The sequence below is a fragment of the Pristiophorus japonicus genome, chromosome 22 (assembly GCF_044704955.1).
Source record: "Pristiophorus japonicus isolate sPriJap1 chromosome 22, sPriJap1.hap1, whole genome shotgun sequence".
NCBI classification, from domain to species: Eukaryota; Metazoa; Chordata; class Chondrichthyes; family Pristiophoridae; genus Pristiophorus; species Pristiophorus japonicus.
Window position 1 is genome coordinate 26990692 of NC_091998.1, and position 18783 is coordinate 27009474.

General features: G+C 42.6%; 1 protein-coding gene across 2 annotated transcripts in view; it reads right to left on the reverse strand.

Moving 5' to 3' along the window:
- Positions 1-18783, reverse strand: part of sec31b (SEC31 homolog B, COPII coat complex component) — an 88371-nt gene that overhangs the window by 38424 nt on the left and 31164 nt on the right. For both annotated transcript variants that reach the window (XM_070865796.1, XM_070865795.1), the window contains exons 8-17: positions 18430-18529; positions 18004-18165; positions 16698-16850; positions 14250-14480; positions 11820-11894; positions 11130-11222; positions 8703-8811; positions 6268-6446; positions 3511-3637; positions 918-1063 (exon numbers count right to left, since the gene is read on the reverse strand). In XM_070865796.1, the coding sequence (XP_070721897.1) occupies positions 918-1063; positions 3511-3637; positions 6268-6446; positions 8703-8811; positions 11130-11222; positions 11820-11894; positions 14250-14480; positions 16698-16850; positions 18004-18165; positions 18430-18529 (1375 nt within the window). The remainder of the gene's footprint in view (positions 1-917; positions 1064-3510; positions 3638-6267; positions 6447-8702; positions 8812-11129; positions 11223-11819; positions 11895-14249; positions 14481-16697; positions 16851-18003; positions 18166-18429; positions 18530-18783) is intronic.

Sequence of the window (18783 nt, forward strand, 5' to 3'; positions counted from 1 at the left end):
AGCTATAAAGTGTTGATCATTGGGTTCACCATTAATACTGCAAGATTCTTAGTCTTTATCCTGTTATACGAGGACTTTAGATAAGTATTCAAATGGATTGTCAGCAGGGCCCTCTACTATTCACTAGCAAAACACGACGTCACAAGAGCTCACTGCATTTACTTCGAGTTTTGCGCTCCAAGTGAGGGAAGATATCAGTTTTGGGAAATTGAATCCTTTTACACCCAGTGTCAGCATTCTCAATACAGGTATAGCGCAAATTCAATAGAGAAAATACATCAATGTTCAGCTTCAACTGTGTGCCATAATCAAATGTAACAGTTCCATTTCCTAACCCAGCTAGCCTCAAGACCCATCGATGAGAGCCAAATAATTTAGCGCCAATCTGCAGGCAGATTTCCATCCTATGTGACTGCTTAAACTAATTTCAGGGAGCAGCCTTACAGGTGGTAGAGAGAGTGCGCACATATACAAGAGAGAAAGGGAGCGAGAGCGCAAGTGAGTGAGAGGGTGAGAAAGAGTGACGGAGCAGGAGCGGGGAGAGCAATGGGAGGTGTCAATAGAGGGAGAAGCAACAGAGTGAGGGAGGAAGTTAATGTGTTGGGAGTAATGGGGGAGGCAGAGTGCCTGGGAGGACAGTGGGGGGTCGGTGACAGAAAATGGCAGGCAGGGTGACTCCAGTGAAAAAAGAAAAGAAAGAACATTATATTCATCCACTTCACCATGCAGTCCCTAAAATATGATAGTAACTACAATGTGCAAAGTTTATCTGCTTTGAAACACAGATGTGCTCTTAATTCACTGCGGTTAAATCCAACCCTGCATAGTCCACCTTGGATTTAATTCTGGAACATGCTGTTAACATATATCGTACATAAACACAGCAACATAGAGCGATCTGAACAGCAGTCTCCTACCTCCAGTGCAAGTGGAGTTGAGCTTTCATGAGTCTTCACCCAACATTCGACCAGTTTCTCAACATTTCCGGAACAGATGTAGCAAAGACACGCCTGTATGCACAGCTTCTCCTCATTCTCCATCTCTAGGCGGGATCCCAAGGTATCTGAGGAAAGGAAGGACCCCCAATGGATTCAACACTGGTTATTGAAGTGCAAAATGTTTGCTGAAAACAGTTCAGTCCACAGACCTTACCCGTAAACTTCCATTTTAAAACGATTTTTTGGTTGCCTGTTACTTTCTAGATGTCATTCAGATTAGCTATAATTTTATGAGCAATGCTGGTCTCCAGTCATCTTGGTTAATTCTTGCCACTGGACCAGGACCTAGCTCTGTCAAGCCCATGTGGTGGCTGGTGTGCACCAGCCACCACAGGTTAAACAAATCCATGCACAGGCATCTTCCATCCTTCAAGATGTAGTTCTGGATCCGGAATATTAGGTCCTTCATTGAAACACCTGTGAACTCATCCCTTTTCAGCGTGGAAACAAGTCATCTTCGGTCGAGGGACTGCCTTTGATGATGATGAGTTTTTATTCATAATCTTTGATATTTGCACCTCTACAGTGTGCAAGCAGTGACCAAGCAGCACCTGGTACTAATAATCTGTAATAAATATCTGTGTGCAACACTAATATTTTAACATGAAGATCGGTGTGTGATTTGAACAGCTTTCCGGGACTGACACTGCTCCTGAAACTAAAACTGCATTTGTTAATATTTCTATTGGCAGGCGATCATTTTTCTCTTGAAATTATTTGTTAAGGTTTTTTTTAGCCCATGTTACACTAAACTCATTTGAGCCCAAATTAAATTCCACCCCATTAAATGTAAGGAAGCATACCATTTTACAATTCTGAAAAGCTTGCATTACGATTGAACACTTAAGAAATTCCACGGCCAAGTTCTCTTGAATATTTCACTGCAAATTCTCAGTAGGCTGCTATTACTGAGGAGTGAATAAAATGACTTAGGAAAGAGGCTATTCACAGATTAGGAACTAGCTCTTCCACTTTTAACCTGGAACAAAACACACAGGACGATATTGGGTGCTGTCACTAAGATTTCAATAAAGTGGATGTATGAAGTTTTTGTACTACGAATTCTAAAAATAACCAAGCAGTACAGTTATGAATTTTGTCCTTCCAAACATAGACTGCACCAGGAAATATCTAAAGTAGTGTACGTTACAAGAGTGTCATAGTGAAAGTAATTCAGGTAATGAGATGAGAAATGTATTGCACATTAAAGCATTATTAGCTCAAATGCATTTTCTCCTATGGTGTACTGATTATCTATTGGACATCCTGGAGAGTTAAAAGTTCAACAGTCGAACTTCTTTGCATCTTGGAGCAACAGGCTTTCCAATATAAACTTGAAGTGTCATGACAGGAATGCATGGCCTTGTTTTGGGATATGTAAAATGCTTGTGCAAAGAAATAAGTGTTAGTAATAAACATAGCTAGGGTAATAAAACATAGGTAGAGGATACATTAGCTATAGTATGGAAAGATAACAGTTGGTAAAGCATTTTTTTCAAAGATGTTAGTAACTGTTAGATCAAGAAGTCTTGTCTAAGGGAAGTAGTTTTGGGATAATCATCAACAAATGTTTACATGATTAGTCTGTTTCCAAAGTATTTGGAAATAGATAAGTCATGCAGTCTTATCTACGACTTGCATTTTTGATGTAGTCAAAATATGGTGTATAAAAAGAGCATGGTTTTTAGCATTTCTTTGGAGGGCTTGAATAATATAGAAACTGAAAAGCCACTCTCTACACAGTTCGGCTGATCGAAAGCTTTACAACAGCTAGTTAAGCTGTGTTGTTATGTTTGACATTTGGCTTCCCCATATTCAAGCACTATTATTTTACTCTTTTAAGAAAATACAAAGGCATTTTAACTTTGTACTTTAAAAGAACTGTTGTACTGTTCGGTATAGTACAGTACAAAGTGTCTGGCGCTTACTCGAAATGTGTTGTTGTGAACCAGAGAAGGAGGAGGCTGACTGCTAAAAGTATCAATACATAAAATATGCCGACTGACCACACGGAACATATTCTACTGCAACCAGCATCAAACTAATAGAAGCCCAGTCCATTCAGATCACAAAATAACAGTGGTACAGTGGGGCTTCTATATTTATCTCGGGAGTAACTGAGCCATACAAAGCCAGGAAGATCCCAGATTCAATCCCTGGGTCTGCATTGATAGTTGACCTCAGCCAAAGCAATAAGAGGGACCATACAATTGCCCTTTGCACCCTGTGCAGGAAAGAGAAAATTAATCGTCTCTGCACCTAAATGCTATCCAGTGATCGCTGCCTTTAGTGCCAGTTTTAGGTACATCAGATGAGGACTGGTCCCAACCATGACTGTGGGCAAATTACCTGTACACGCTCACTCACACTTAAATACTGACCACTTCGGTGATGGGGTGCCTGAATCTGTAGAACCATTTGCAAATAAGGGAGCAATCCCGTAAAGAGTAGGGATTGGAAAAAACTGGCAAGAAAAATAAATGACATAAAAGAGATGAAGTAGCAAACCTACCACATAGCAAGGGGAACACCTCTGGTTTGGCGTAAGTCAAAAGAGCAGCCAAAGCTTCTTTCCAATTGTCCAAGTCACACGATTCTACAATATCCCTCCAATTGTGGGTGACTACAGATGACACGAGCTGCAACAGGACATTTACTACATTCAGTCTTCCTCTAACTGTGCAAGAGATTCAAGCATGGTAACATCTGGAATTGTACTCAAGAGTTGCTTAAAATTATATTCCTTGTTGGCCTGCTTAGGTTGCAAAGCCTGCAGTTAAATGGATTCTATTGCTCTTACCAGCTTTTGAAAATTCTGATTTAAATGCTAAAGAAATAATGTTTCATAAAGGCGCAATGAATCAAAGATCACTTTCTGCATCATTATCAATTTACAGTACTATGCGCTCTTTGCCTTCATTTAAACTAAACGTCAAACGTTTTAGGGTAAAGTTGAATATACTATACTATCCTGTATCCTCCTTGTTCTGTGCTCTGGATGTATTTCCATGACACATATACCTCTACACTTGCATGTTATTCCAATCACTGTATTTTGTGCCTCATCAATGAGGTGAAAGCATTTTATATCAATCGGTTACATAAGAAATAGGAGCAGGAGTAGGCTATATGGCCCCTCGAGCCTGCTCCGCCATTTAATAAGATCATGGCTGATCTGATCATGGACTCAGCTCCACTTCCCTGCCTGCTCCCCATAACCCCTTATTCCCTGATCGTTGTACTGTCTATTTCTGTCTTAAATTTATTCAATGTCCTGGCTTCCACAGCTCTCTGAGGCAGCGAATTCCACAGATTAACAACCCTCAGAGAGAAGAAATTTCTCATCTGTTTTAAATGGGTGGCCCCTTATTCTAAGAGGATACAATAGAGGATACAAGGTTAGTAATATTATTGATTGCTTATTTACAACTCTTTCACAACCATTAAAATGTTCCCGCACTGGGTGATACAGGAGTGCGCGGAAATAGCCTTCTTTCCCTATTATGCACTGCTAGCATCAGACACTTCCAATTCAGGCACTACACAGGTCAGTTGAAGAGTACTCCGAGGTCAGGTACAACACAGATCTGATACACAGTGAATCTACTTGTACCCTGCCCCAACAAAGTGCTTCACCCCCAACATACAATCCCACCCCCCACCCCTAGTTTGACATTTTCCGTTAGCTGAACCAGCCCGCTTTGTAGCCTCGGTGAGATGGCCAGCTGATGCAAGTAGCCGTGTGTTCAGATTGAGATGGGTTCAAACTCAGCATCCAGAAGTGAAAGGGTTAAAACATGTCACTTGGAAAGAACGACTTGTATTTATATAGCGTCTTTCACGGCCACCGTTCCAAAGCGCTTTTTAGCCAATTTAGTACTGGGTGGCAGTGTGAGCTGTGAGGAGGATGTTAAGAGGCTGCAGGGTGACTTGGACAGGTTAGGCGAGTGGGCAAATACAGTATAATGTGGATAAATGTGAGGTTATCCACTTTGGTGGCAAAAACAAGGAGGCAGAATATTATATGAATGGCGGCAGATTAGGAAAAGGGGAGGTGCAACGAGACCTGGGTATCATGGTTCATCAGTCACTGAAAGTGGGCATGCAGGTACAGCAGGCGGTGAAGAAGGCAAATGGTATGTTGGCCTTCATAGTTACGGGATTTGAATACAGGAGCAGGGAGGTCTTACTGCAGTTGTACAGGGCCTTAGTGAGGCCTCACCTGGAATATTGTGTTCAATTTTGGTCTCCTAATCTGAGGAAGAATGTTCTTGCTATTGAGGGAGTGCAGCGAAGGTTCACCAGACTGATTCCAGGGATGGCTGGACTGTCATATGAGGAGAGACTGGATCAACTGGACCTTTATTCATTGGAGTTGAGAAGAATGAGAGGGGATCTCATAGAAACGTATAAGATTCTGTCAGGACTGGACAGGTTAGTTGCGGGAAGAATGTTCCTGATGTTGGGGAAGTCCAGAGCCAGGGGATTTAGTCTTAGGATAAGGGGTAGGCCATTTAGGACTGAGATGAGGAGAAACTTCTTCACTCAAGAGTTGTTAACTTATGGAATTCCCTGCCGCAGAGAGTTGTTGATGCCAGTTCATTGGATATATTCAAGAGGGAGCTAGATATGACCCTTACGGCTAAGGGGATCAAGGGGTATGGAGAGAAAGCAGGAAAGGGGTACTGAGGGAATGATCAACCATGATCTTATTGAATGGCGGTGCAGGCTCGAATGGCCTACTCCTGCACCTATTTTCTATGTTTCTTTGAAGTGTAGTCACTGTTATAATGTAGGAAACACGGCAGCTAATTTGCACACAGCAAGCTCCCACGAGCAGCAATGTGATAATGACCAGATAATCTGTTTTTAGTGATGTTGATTGAGGGATAAATATTAGCTATGACAGTGGGCATAACTCCAGTGATCTTCTTCAAAATAGTGCCATAGGATCTTTTACATCCACCCGAGAGAAACCGAGGCTTTGTCTGTTAACGCTTAATCCAAAAGGTGGCACCTCCGACAGTGCCACTCCCTCAGTATTGCACTGAAGTGTCAGCCAAGATTTTTGTGCTCAAGTCTCGGGAGGGCACTTGAACCCACAACCTTCTGACTCAGAAGCAAGGGTGCTACCAACTGAGCCACGACTGACACTTACAAGGGGTCCCACAGATAGTTTCTTCCTGAACAGAGTTTTGAATATGCTAATACCCGTAGATTTTAGAACGAACAAGGATACAAGTACTCTGCAGAATGAAGTGACATTTACCCGTGAAATTTTTGTCTTCCTCTTGGCGAAGTATCTGTTCTGCGTTTGTGCAAGAAGCTCTTCTCCCCCAGCTATAGCGAGAATGATGGCATCAGCGAAATGGTCATCTTTTAGACACAGCTCAACAGCACCTTCAAAGTTACCTATTAGCAAGGCTTGGCTGATCAACCCATCAGTATCTGAAAAATACATACATTAATCCTTCAACAAGTAGGTCCATCAGTGCTCTACAGCAAGAATAACACACAACTTTTCTGACCTCACTGTCTCTGCAATGTACACAGAACATAACCAAGGCTCCATGGACCTCTTCACTCATAATTCCCAGGAAGAAACAACTTGCATTTATATAGCAGCAAAATACTGTGGTTGCTGGAAATCCGAAATAAGAATGGAAAATAATGGAAGTACTCAGCAGGTCACACAGCATCTGTGGAGCGAGAAACAGAATTAACGTTTCAGGTCAATGGTCTCGCACCAGAACTCTTACTGATGAAAGGTCATCGACTTGAAAAGTTAACTCCATGCTGTGTGACCGGAGTATTTCCAGCATTTTCTGTTTTTATTGCATTTATAAGCATCTTTAACGTAGAGTACCATCTCAGGGCACTTCACAGATATGAGAAAACAGAAAAGGAGCCAAAAGATGGAGTATTAAGAGAGGTGATCAAAAGTTTGGATGAAGAGAAGGAGATAGCGGGACAAAGGGGTTTAGGGAAGGAATTATAGAACATGGGTCTAGGCGGCTGCCAATGGTGGGGCAAGGATCCACAATAGGGCAGAGTCCCGAGGAGGCTGTAGCTGTGGCGGAGGTTACAGCGATAGGGGTGAGGTCATGGAGGGATTTAAACACAAGGATGAGAATTTTAAACATGAGGCATTACCAGATCAGGGGCAAATGTAAGCCAGTGAGGACAGGCATGACGGCTGAGAGGACTTGGTGCGAGATACGATGCAGGCTGCAGAGTTTTGGATGCGCTGAAGTTTATGGAGGATGAGATGCCAACCAGGAGAGCATTGGAGTAGAAGTGACAAAGATTCGGATGTGGTTTTCAATGGTGGATGCAGTGTGGCCAGGCCAGAACCGGGGTGGTGGTGGAGGAGAACGTTATGGTGGCAAAAGTACGCCATCTTTGTGACGGAGGGGAAACAGGGCTGGAAACTCAGCTCAAGGGCAAACAAGACGCCAAGGTATCAAACAGTCTTGGGAGGTTTGGACATGAGGGTGATTGAAAGCTAATTAAAAATTAAACCACACAATGGCTAAATCTCATCTTGTTCCTTCCTCCATGAATTTGACAGCAGCATTGTAGATTGTCACAAATTAGTACAGAATGTTTTGAGTCTGATTGCAACAAATTATTAGTGACCCAAAAACAGTTACAGCAGGTTAGTTTTATGCAACCAATGCAAGTGTCTTCTCAGGCGCAGATAGAGCCAAGTCTAAATCAGGGCGATGAGCGGGATTCACTATCTCTCAAACAAAAAAAAGGACCAAAAATAATGTCTGCTCTCCCCACGTGGAATATCCCAAGATCAAGTTCCTCTGTGGCGAGTTAGCTAACCCCAGGCAGTGCAGTAGATGGGATGTTACAATTAGCCTCAGCATCCCTGGATTAGAAGGGGGTGGGGGATGGAAGGCAGAAAAAACATCAGCCACATCTGATTACCAATCAGAAAAACTGGTGTCAGCCGTGGCTCAGTGGGTAGCACTCTCGCCTCGGAGTCAGAAGGTTGTGGGTTCAAGTCCCACTCCAGGGACGTGAGCCCATAAGCTAGGCTGACACTCCAGTGCAGCGCTGAGGGAGTGCTGCACTGTTGGAGATGCTGTCTTTCGGATGAGATGTTAAACCGAGGCCCCATCTGCCCTCTCAGGTGGACATAAAACATGCATTGGCACTATTTCGAAGAAGAGCAGGGGAGTTATCCTCGTTGTCCCAGCCAATATTTATCCCTCAATCAATACCACAAACATATTATCTGGTCATTATCACATTGCTGTTTGTGGGAGCTTGCTGTGCACAAATTGGTTGCCACATTTCCTACATTACAACAGTGACTACACTCCAAAAGTACTTCATTGGCTGTAAAGTGCTTTAGGACGGCCTGAGGTCGTGAAAGGCGCGAAATAAATGTAGGTCGTTCTTTTTCCTTATTTTTCTGGAAAATACACTAGCGTTGGCATCAAGCAAGGATAGGATCAGGCCCAAACAGCCTGGCGTTACTCATTGCTGAGGGTTAAACATGAAAAATAAGCGCTTGAAGCACAGCGCTGGAAGATGGCCAGCTCCTGTAGAACTGGGCCTCCAGCCCAGATCTGAGCCTTCAGCAGAGAAAGGGGTAGGGTTGGAAAAGGAAAATAAAGCCGCTCGCTCCCAATTCCAAAATCAGATGGGTTTGTAGTTTGTGCAGTTTGAGAATCATCCAGTATTTACCTCCCGTCACAGGGATTTCGAAGATGGGCCTTTCTCCCGGAATATTGTCGAAGAAGTCAGAAGTTGTCGAGGCATCTCCCGCTGCTATGGACTCCTCGGAGCTGGAACTCTGGAACAGCGAGCGAACAAAAATACAGAGGTCACTGCTTTGATGGATACAAGATGTGTTGGCGCCTGAACAAAGTTACAAAATGTACTCATTTGTTCATTGCACTACAGTGCAAAAATCCTCAAGCACATATGACTAGTTCACAAAGGACCGTGTTCTCTTTTTGAAAGGTGTTGTAATTTCAATTTATGCATCAATAGCATTTAAAGTGCACAGAAACTGGATCAGATGTAGTGTCCATTGACTCGAGGTATTTTCATCATAAGATTTGTGCTGATAAGTGGACTGTATTCACGTCTTCATTCAGTGAGACATCAAACCACACGTAACCAGTTTAGTCTTTTTGTTAATCTATCTTTGTTGCTTATAATTAGAATTTCGGCATCACTAATAATACTGAAGATCTACACACAATAACAGCAATCTCAGACAGTTTACACTTCTATACCTTTATGAATTCTGCCTTTCTGACATTATGAATACCTACTGTCAATCCTGAGAGATCACTTTAGGCATTTTAGAATGGAGGCTATTGCACATTTTCATCTGATGCAGAGATGCTGGAGTACCCCTGTTGCCCCACCTGCTGGCAGCAATCAGGCACTACATGACGATCCAAATACAGTGCTGGTTTTGACAATTACTTTTTTTTTAAGATTGTTTCCTCATACTCCCTCCTTTCTAATCCTTTTCCAAACTTCTTCTTTTCTCATTCTGCAGTTTTAGTTTGTTTATAGCTTCTATTTATCCACAGCATTTCAAAACTTTTTTTTAAAAAAAGGGTGTACAGTTATTCTGTAACTTTGTAATCTTTCCTTTTTAAACATCTTTTATGTACAGTCCTGAATGTCAATTTCTATTTCCACCTCACCTAGCTCATTCCTCATCTTTTCAAAATCTGTCCTATTCTAATGAAAGCGATCCCAGATAAAAGGTAAGGCAGGTAGAAACATGGGGACAGGAGTATGTCATCCAGCCATGTATATAAATCACTAAAAGCTAGTGCACAAACGATAATGTTGGCCTTTATCTCAAGGGGTTGGAATTCAAGTGAGGAAGTGATGCCTCAGTTGTACAAAGCCTTGGTCAGACCCCATCTGGAGTATTCTGTTCAGTTTTGAGCACCGAATCTCAGGGAACAGATATTGGCTGTGAAAGGGGATGAGGTTCATTAGATTGGATCCTAGGATGAGAGGGCTGTCTGTATTGTGTAGAATGGGCTTATACTCTTTGGAGTTTAGAAGAATGAGAGGTGGTCTCATTGAAACATACAAGATTCTAAAGGGGATTGACAGGGTAGATGCTGAGAAGTTGTTTCCCCTAGGCTGGAGTGTCTAGAAATAGGGGGCACAGTCTCAGGATGAGGGGTAAACTGTTTAAGACAGCGATGAGGAGGAATTTATTCATTCAGAGGGTTGTGAATCTTTGGAATTCTCTGTCCAGAGGGATGTAGATGCTGAGTCTCTGAATATATTCACGGCTGAGATATACATTTTTGGGGTCTAAGGGAATCAAGGGATATGGAGATCGGGCGGAAAAGTGGAGTTGAGGTCGATGATCAGCCATGATCTTATTAAATGGCGGAGTAGGCTCGAGGTGCCGTATGGCCTACTCCTGCTCCTATTTCTTATGTTCTTATGAAGGGGTAGAGCGCAGATTCGCCAGCTTGCTATCAGGGCTTAAGGGATCAAATTACAAGGATAAGTTGCATAAATCTGGCGTGCATTCCCTTAAATTCAGAAGGTTGAGGGGTGATCTAATCGAGATATTTAAAATGATTAAGGGATTCAATAGATAGATATAGAGAAATTATCCAGAACAAGTTGCCATAAACTTAAATCATAGTTTACAACTAGGCCTATTAAGTGAATTCAGGAAGTACTTTTTTCCCCACATAATCGGCAGTGCAAATCTGGAATACTCTGCCCCAAAAGGCTGTAGATGCTGGGTCAATTGAAAGTTCCAAGACAGAGGTCGATAGATTTTGTGTTACGTAAGGCTATCAAGAGACATGGATCAATGGTGAATAAATGGAGTTGAGGTATAGGTCTGCTGCGATCAAATTCAATAGTGAAGCAGGCTCAAAGAGATGAATGGACTATTCGTGTTCCTATGAAGCATCAGTAATTGGAATAACCAGTTTAAAGAGCAGCTCATGCACCACTACATTGACGCCAGTGAAGTTCTGGCACTGAAGGATTACTAATGCTGTTCTCTGTTCACAGACATGATGTATCTCGCAAAACAGATGACCATGCAAGTAATGGCCGTTAAGGTCAGTGGGGTTTGGGGACAATTGCAACTGAACCAGCAAGTACCTGACTGGAGACACCTGGCATCTTCTGTATACGCTCATTCACCTCTATTTCTAGACTTTTCAGTCGCGTGCTGTTACCTAGAGATGAGGCAATCTGAAAATGACAATTCAATGTGGATCAATTGGCAACATTCAAAAAGGAAACATTCAAATAAAGCATAAGAGAGAGTTATGGACTATTCAAATAGGGAGCAAAGGGAGTGTGCGACAGAGAGCAAGTGAGCACATGACAATGCGCGAGAGAGAGAGAGAGAGAGAGAGAGAGAGAGAGAGAGAGAGAGAAGTGACAGCGATAGAGAGCGAAAGAGCAAGCAAGGGAGTGAACAAACGCAGGAGACAGACCCGACTGGAAGAGACTGAGTAGAAAGCGGAGTAACCGAGACAGAAAGAATTCGGGAGTTGAAAGTATTTATAGGACGAAGGAAACACAGTTTGAAGGAAACTCAGTTAGCAACATTACAGGTCAACCAGCTAATTTTTTAAAAAATCGTCTAGTTTTTTTTTTAAATAAAGAAAAACTGGCCTTCCCTAATTAGTCACCATCTTCACCAGCTTTCCAAGGACAGGTGCAGAAACATGGAATTTTAGCAAGAGGCCTCAGCTCCTTTGCATCTATCCTCACAAGCAGTATACTCATCAAACCTACAGAGTCAAACCTCACCACAAAGATAATTTACATTTAGATTTTTACCTTTTTATCCAATCCTTCCTTACTGTAGCCAAGCAGATTCAAGTACTTTGTTCGAGGATCTTGTTCAAAGTTTACCTAGTGGAAAGCAATTATTAATCTGTATTAGCATGAAACTGTTTAATCCATAGTAACATGTTTGACATTTAATCAGAGAGCTATCCTGAGGAGTAAAATTACTGCCCAGAATGGTACTGCACCACACAGATTAAGGAGATCCCTGGTCTATGCCAAGATAGCGAATATCTGGAGACCTGATGGAAATGGCTTGATGCTCCTGGGGTGGGCAGGAGGATTCCCAGCCTGGATTATTATCCATCTGGAAACTGTTTGTGTGTGAGGGCAGGAATGTGCTCGGCTCAGATTCACAGTCAAATGGCCTGTTTGTCCTTTCCTTTATTAACCGAGGCATAGAATATAAGAGCATAGAAGTTATGCTTTAACTGTATAAAACACTAGTTAGTGCAATGTGGTGACCAGAGCTGTGGCCTAAGAGGGTACACAGAGGAGATTCACGAGGATGCTGCCAAAACTGGAGAATTTTAGCTATGAGGAAAGATTAGGTAGGCTGGGTTTGTTTTCTTTGGAACAGAGGAGTCTGAAGGGAAACTTGATTGAGGTGTATAAAATTATGAGGAGCCTATATAGAGTGGATAGGAAGGCCCTATGTCCTTTAACAGAGAGGTCTATAACCAGGGCGAATAGATATAAATTAATTGGTAGAACGATTAGAGGGGAGTTGAGAAGAACTTTTTTCACCCAGAGAATGGGGGAGGGAGGGATCTGGAACTCACTGCCTGAAATGGTGGTAGAGGCAGAAACCGTCATTGCATTTAAAAAGTACTTGGATGTGCACTTGAAGTGCTGAACCTACAGGGCTACCGACCGAGAGCTGGAAAGTGGGATTAGGCTGGATTGCTCTTTCTCGGCTAGCACGATGGGCCAAATGGCCTCCTTCTATGCTGTAAATTTCTAATGTTTATGATTCTATGACAACCTCCATCTCTGCTCATATATGTAGAACAGCCACAGGGGCAAGGTATGAAACAGCACACTAACAAGTGTCTAGAGGAGAGGGAGACACAAAAATTGGAGGAAGGGTGAATAAAATAAACGTCAACTAGAATTACCCGAGAAGGGCATACAGGAGCTTCCAGTACGAGGGACACCCATTTATTTAAAATAATTGTAAGCATTGCTGGTAAACCAATTTTTTGGAGCGAGGGGAATCCAGAAGGGATGTCAAAAAGACACCATATTTTATCTAACTTTAGCAGACTATAGGCACTCTGTTAAGAAGTTTACATAATATGTAAAACTATAGACTGTGATAAAATCTATTAAAGTATAATTCACCCACAAAGCTCTGAAGGCTGATAGGATTCTGATTCAGTTGCAGTGCTATCATGTAAAATTTCTGCATTATATCTTTATCAAGTAACATTTTTGATGGACAGAATTCTTGTGATTTTTTTTAAAGATAACTTCAGACTACATTCCTAAAGACTTCAGTTGTTTATGTGGCAGAAGGAATACTATATGCAAACACAGTTTGGAAATAGTTGTCACTTTCAAGAGACGTCAGCTTTCCTGTATTGATGGGAATGAGCGGATCAGAAACTAAAGCTAAAATTTGCATCCTTGTCTAAGTTCCTCCATTGCCTTGCTGCACCCGTTTTCTAATCTCCTCCAGCCTTAAAATCCCACCCTCTGAACACACTGCATTTGTGCCCTTTGACATCCCTCTCCAGCTTTGCCCCACCATTAGTGGTCGTGCCTTCCCTCCTGAAATTCCTCCTCTCCTCTTTTAGGATGATCCTTAAAACGCACCTCTGACAAAGCTTTTGGTCACCTATCCGAATAACCCCTTCTTAGGCTCAGCATCTATATTTGTTATATCTCTGTAAAGTGCTTTGGGGCATTTTTCTACATTAAAGGTGCTGTACAAACCCAAGTCTTTGCTGTTATAATCAGATCGTTTATTTGGCGCTCACCTTCGTTGTTCGAAATTACAGTTTATACGAGTTTGTAACGGAGCGAAGACGGGGCTAGTAATTGGTGATTGCTTGAACCATACAAGGAGTGTTAGACAAAATCCCAGTAAGCTTGGCCAATCAAACAACTCAACAGACGCCAAATAGGTTTCCGCTCACACCTTGTCCACTCAAATGATGAAATAATTAATATTCTGATTGTTTCTCATAGAAACATGCCTCCCATTTAAAGAAACCCAATAAGGTAGGATGTTCAGCAGCCTGTTTCGACTGTTGGTTTCCACGCTACAGCAGCGGAAAGGGCTCAAGTACACAAATAATTCCATCGAAAACTTAAGTTAAAGTATTCTGAAAAGGACTTCAAATGTTGATAATGTGAATTTTAACAGGCACATTCAGCAAACTCGAACATTTAGAAAGCTGTCGAAGCGGTATGTACCTTCAAGAAGTTCCAGATGTTCTTTTCAAATTCTGTGGGTGCGATGTTGATCTTGGACTGACAGTAATGGACCAATGCCTCTGACCGGAGTGCAGTCTGAAGCTCGCTGGAACGGCACAAAAATTCTGTTTCCGTAGTAACCACACTGACAAAGACTTGACATGAAACAGGCTGCTGTATTTGTGGTGGAGTAGCTTTTGAATTGGCAAAAGTGATCAGCTTCCCTCCGAACTGCAACAGTGAAGGTGCAGGGGTAAAAGCAAATGTAACAGATTTTGACTTTAAGTTAGAAAATTATCTGGTGCAGATACATGGAGCATTTTCACTTCACTGATATTAACGATTTCCTAATAGGACCAATACACAGAAACTATATTCTCTTTATAACTTATCAAGTCATCTCCACACTGCGGAAATAGTTTGTTCTCATGGGTTATCATTTTCTAGACAACAACTTCTTGTTGGGTGTAAAATGTCCGAAGGAAAATCTGAAAACTTAGAAAAACAGGCACTTCCGAGAATCTTGGCAAGCACTGTGAAATCCAACTTTTGCTGTTTAATATTTTCAGTGTCAATGATAACACCCCTTCTCACCTTTACAGGTGACGGAGCTTCGCTTGTGCAATCTTGTACTCTGTAGAAGTCTTAAATAAGCGTTCAAATTAGTGAATAAAATTCAGTGACACGTTACTTGAACTTATGCACAGTGACAATCTCACCCAGAGCCATTCCCGGATTTTGAGAAGTAAATAAATGCACTGTTCTGGGCTGCATTTTTCAAAAACACAAAATTACCCTCAACAGGGAAAGGTGTTTACAATGATGTAAATGTCTGAATTTCCTGAAAAGATCCACTTTTGTCCCAGACTGAAGCCTACCACAATGGCAGTCACTCATGCACTGCCAACATAACCAGATTACATGCTTACTGTGGCAGTAGCTGAGGCCCCTGGTGTGGGCTTCCTGCCCCGTGTCCCTGAAGCATTTTCAAATTTGGAATAAAAAGATTTCAGAGTAAACTAGCAAAACATAAAACTGCTGAAAACTGAATTCCAAAGCAGAAAATTATTAGAGGTAAAACCAACTATACTGCGTACAGTTCTGGTCACGACATTACAGGAAAGATGTGATTGCACGAGAGAGGATACTAGAGGAGATTTACGGAGATGTTGCTAGGGCTGGAAAATTTTAGCTGTGAGGAAAGGTTGGATAGGCTGGGTTGTTTTCTTTGGAACAAAGAGGCTGAGGAGAGACTTAATTGAGGTGTATAAAATTATGAGGGGCCTAGATAAAGCGGATAACTTTGGCAGAGAGGTCAATAACCAGGGGACATAGATTTAAAGTAATTGGTAGAAGGTTTAGAGGGGAGTTAGGAGAACTCACTGCCTGAAAGGGTGGTAGAGGCAGAAACCGTCATTGCATTTAAAAAATACCTGGATATGCACTTGAAGTGCCACAACCTGAAAGGCTACAAACCAAGAGCTGGAAAGTGGGATTCAACTGGAGAGCTCTTTATCGACCGGCACAGACACAATGGGCCAAATGGCCTCCTTCTGTGCCGTATATTTCTCTGATTTTGTGACCTGATCCATCAACAAGCTAAGACTATAGTTGATTTCTCCATCTTATGGATTAGCTTCAGGCACAGTTCAAATGGTAAGACAACTGGAAGAAGCCTGCATAATATGACATTTTATTGTCAATAACTTTGTGGCTTATTTCCTTGGACCTGGCTAACCATATAGACCCTGAAAGGCCATGTAACGACAGGAAAACAGAACCAGCTACTGAGGAAAACAAAACAAAAAATGTGCAAGGGGATGATTTCATTTATTTCTTTACCAGCTGTCTTTTAGCCAAAGATAGACCTGAAAAGTTTACTGTTTGTAACTTTACAACCAAGGATTATTAAAATGTAAGTATATTCTATGGTGGTGCTTTACCAAACACATGAGATAACTAACTACTTGGAGCTCTGATTCCAAAATGCCAATCTTGCCAACTTTGTTTGGGGGTGGGGGGGGGAGGGGGTGGGGAGGGGGTGTTTCCTGCAAAAGTATTGTTTGGTGCTCAGGCCCTTTAACTGGCTGCGCAGCCCATTCAATTTTTCGTGCATGTGCAATTATTGAAAAGCTGGTGAGCGTCCTGCGCGGGACATCCAGACCGTTGCATGGCCACACAGCTTAGCAGGAACGTTGGAAGCAAGTCAATGAAATGTATTTTTATGAAATACACTGTTCACACAGAGTCTGGACATTAAGTTTAAATTATAGACTACTGATGTTGTAATTATGATATTCCTGTTTCAGGTAGAATATGTGACAATTCCATATTTAGACCACTGATTATATTAAAGTGCAGGAATGGTTTCACGGCAAAGAGAGATTAGGGGCTGGTCAGACTAGCAAGGCATTACGCTTCATCGATCAAATGTACAACATAACTCACAGCGAATGATGCTCCCACAGGTCTCCGGATCCATTTGGGAGGCTTTTTCAAAGGAAGCACCATGGTGGGCCTAACTGCCTTCTGTGGGATATCGAGAGGAGGGAGAGACTGTCCAGTGCCAAATGGGTCGAGGTTGTTGAATGAGGAAGAAATCTAAATTCAAAAAGAAAATGCATTTTAAAGTACACAAGTGGATTAAAACCGACAACACTTAGCTTTGAATGCAATAGTGAACACCAAACACTTTAAATGGCTCTCTAATTTTCAGAACATTTACATTAGTCATTTTGCATTGGGATAGAAGGGTGAATTCGAGACCTCTGGTTCAATCTGAATCTGATCAATTGGCAAAAATTACACTTGGGGGCCGGGGGGGGAGAGGGACAGAGGCCGTGGGGAGAGGGGGGGGTACAGAGGCCGCAGGGAGGGGGGGGGGGGGGGGGGGGAGGAGGAGGAACAGAGGCCGCGCGCGGGGGGGGGGGGGGGAACGGGGGGGACCAGAGGGCGCAGGGGGGGGGGGGGAGACAGAGGGCGCGGGGGGGGGGACAGAGGGCGCGGGAGGGGGGGGGGGGATGGGGAGAGGGACAGAGAGCGCAGGGAACTCGACAGAGGGTGTAGGGAACTCGACAGAGAGCCAGTGACTCAGGAGCACCGGAATGAGTGAATTACAGGTCAAACTCTCAAGGCTGTTTTTTTCCAATTATGTCATGAATCCTTGTGACATTCAATATCATACTTAAAATATATGTTATCAGGGAAAAGTGTGCACGAGCAAGGAGATTAATGAGGGACATTCACAGTTTTGCAGAGAAGGGTAATAAATGTCATAGGCCATATTGCTTATCGGCAGATCACTGGGGCAGCATCCAAGATAGTGCCCACCGAGAGCAATTGCCTGCTTCACAGCTGAAGGCGGCTGCACTTTAGCAAGAGGCATGCAAGGAACTGATAATGGGGAATGGGCGTGGGGGGAGGGGGGCGCAGGATAGAATACAACTTAACAATTCAATGAAAATTACAGGGAATGCAGCAGCAAACAGCAATGCAGAAAAAAGAAATTGTAGATATCTTTCCATTCCCCTAAAATGTCACGCACAGCCCACTATTTTATTTAAAAAGGAAAATTAAGATCTTTCAAAATTGAAGTTTTAGTTATTTGGTGAAAATTAATGCCACATGTACTTCCTAATCATTCAGCATCCAACACTTGTAGTGTCTTGAGTTTTTTTTAAAAACACCTCTCACCTTAATGATGTACATTTTTTCACTACTTTAATGTAACCTGACTCCTGATAGATTCACGTACTTTATCAACGTGGTTTTGTTTCTGTGCTTCCAGGCTCCCTCCCATTACAGAATAAACGCTGATCTGCCCATCAAAGGAAGCAGCCGAGAGGACTGCTGGATTCCGAGGACACCACTGGACGTCAAAGCACCACTGACTGCTTGTTGGCAACTCGTAGACCACCTGAAATCAATTAACAGCAACACTTAGTGCCTGATCAAAACATCGCCCTTGCACTTCAGATTGCAAGAGTTAGCAAAACCATCCATTCGGTTGTGGTTACTTGAACCAGAAAGAACAGTTCATTATCATTAACAGAACAGCTACCATGGTTGATACAGAAGTTAGTAGTCCTTTACGTCAATTGGAGTCATACAAATTCAGCTTGACTGCATACGGCTCACCACTCAACTGAATTCATTATTATTATAAGTGACAGTCACTCACCTCTCCAGTGTTGGGATTCCAGCACAGGATCCTATTATCTTTTGCACTGCTAAGGAGCAACTCTGCATCAGCTTGACACCACGATATGGACAGTATGCCTCTGGATGGTAAAATGGTAAATATCAGAAATAAAATTGAATAATCGCTGGGGGGGGGGGGGAGAGGGGGGGGGAGAGAGGGGGGGGAGAGAGGGGGGGGAGAGAGGGGGGGGAGAAAGAGGTTATAGGAGGAGACAGACAGCTTGAATAAAAGCCAGACACTTCCTGCAGCGCAAGTTTCCAATTTTTAAGCAATGGCGGAGGCACTAAGCAAAATCGAGGTACTGTTTTACAGGAGAGGGGAGAAGGAAAAGCT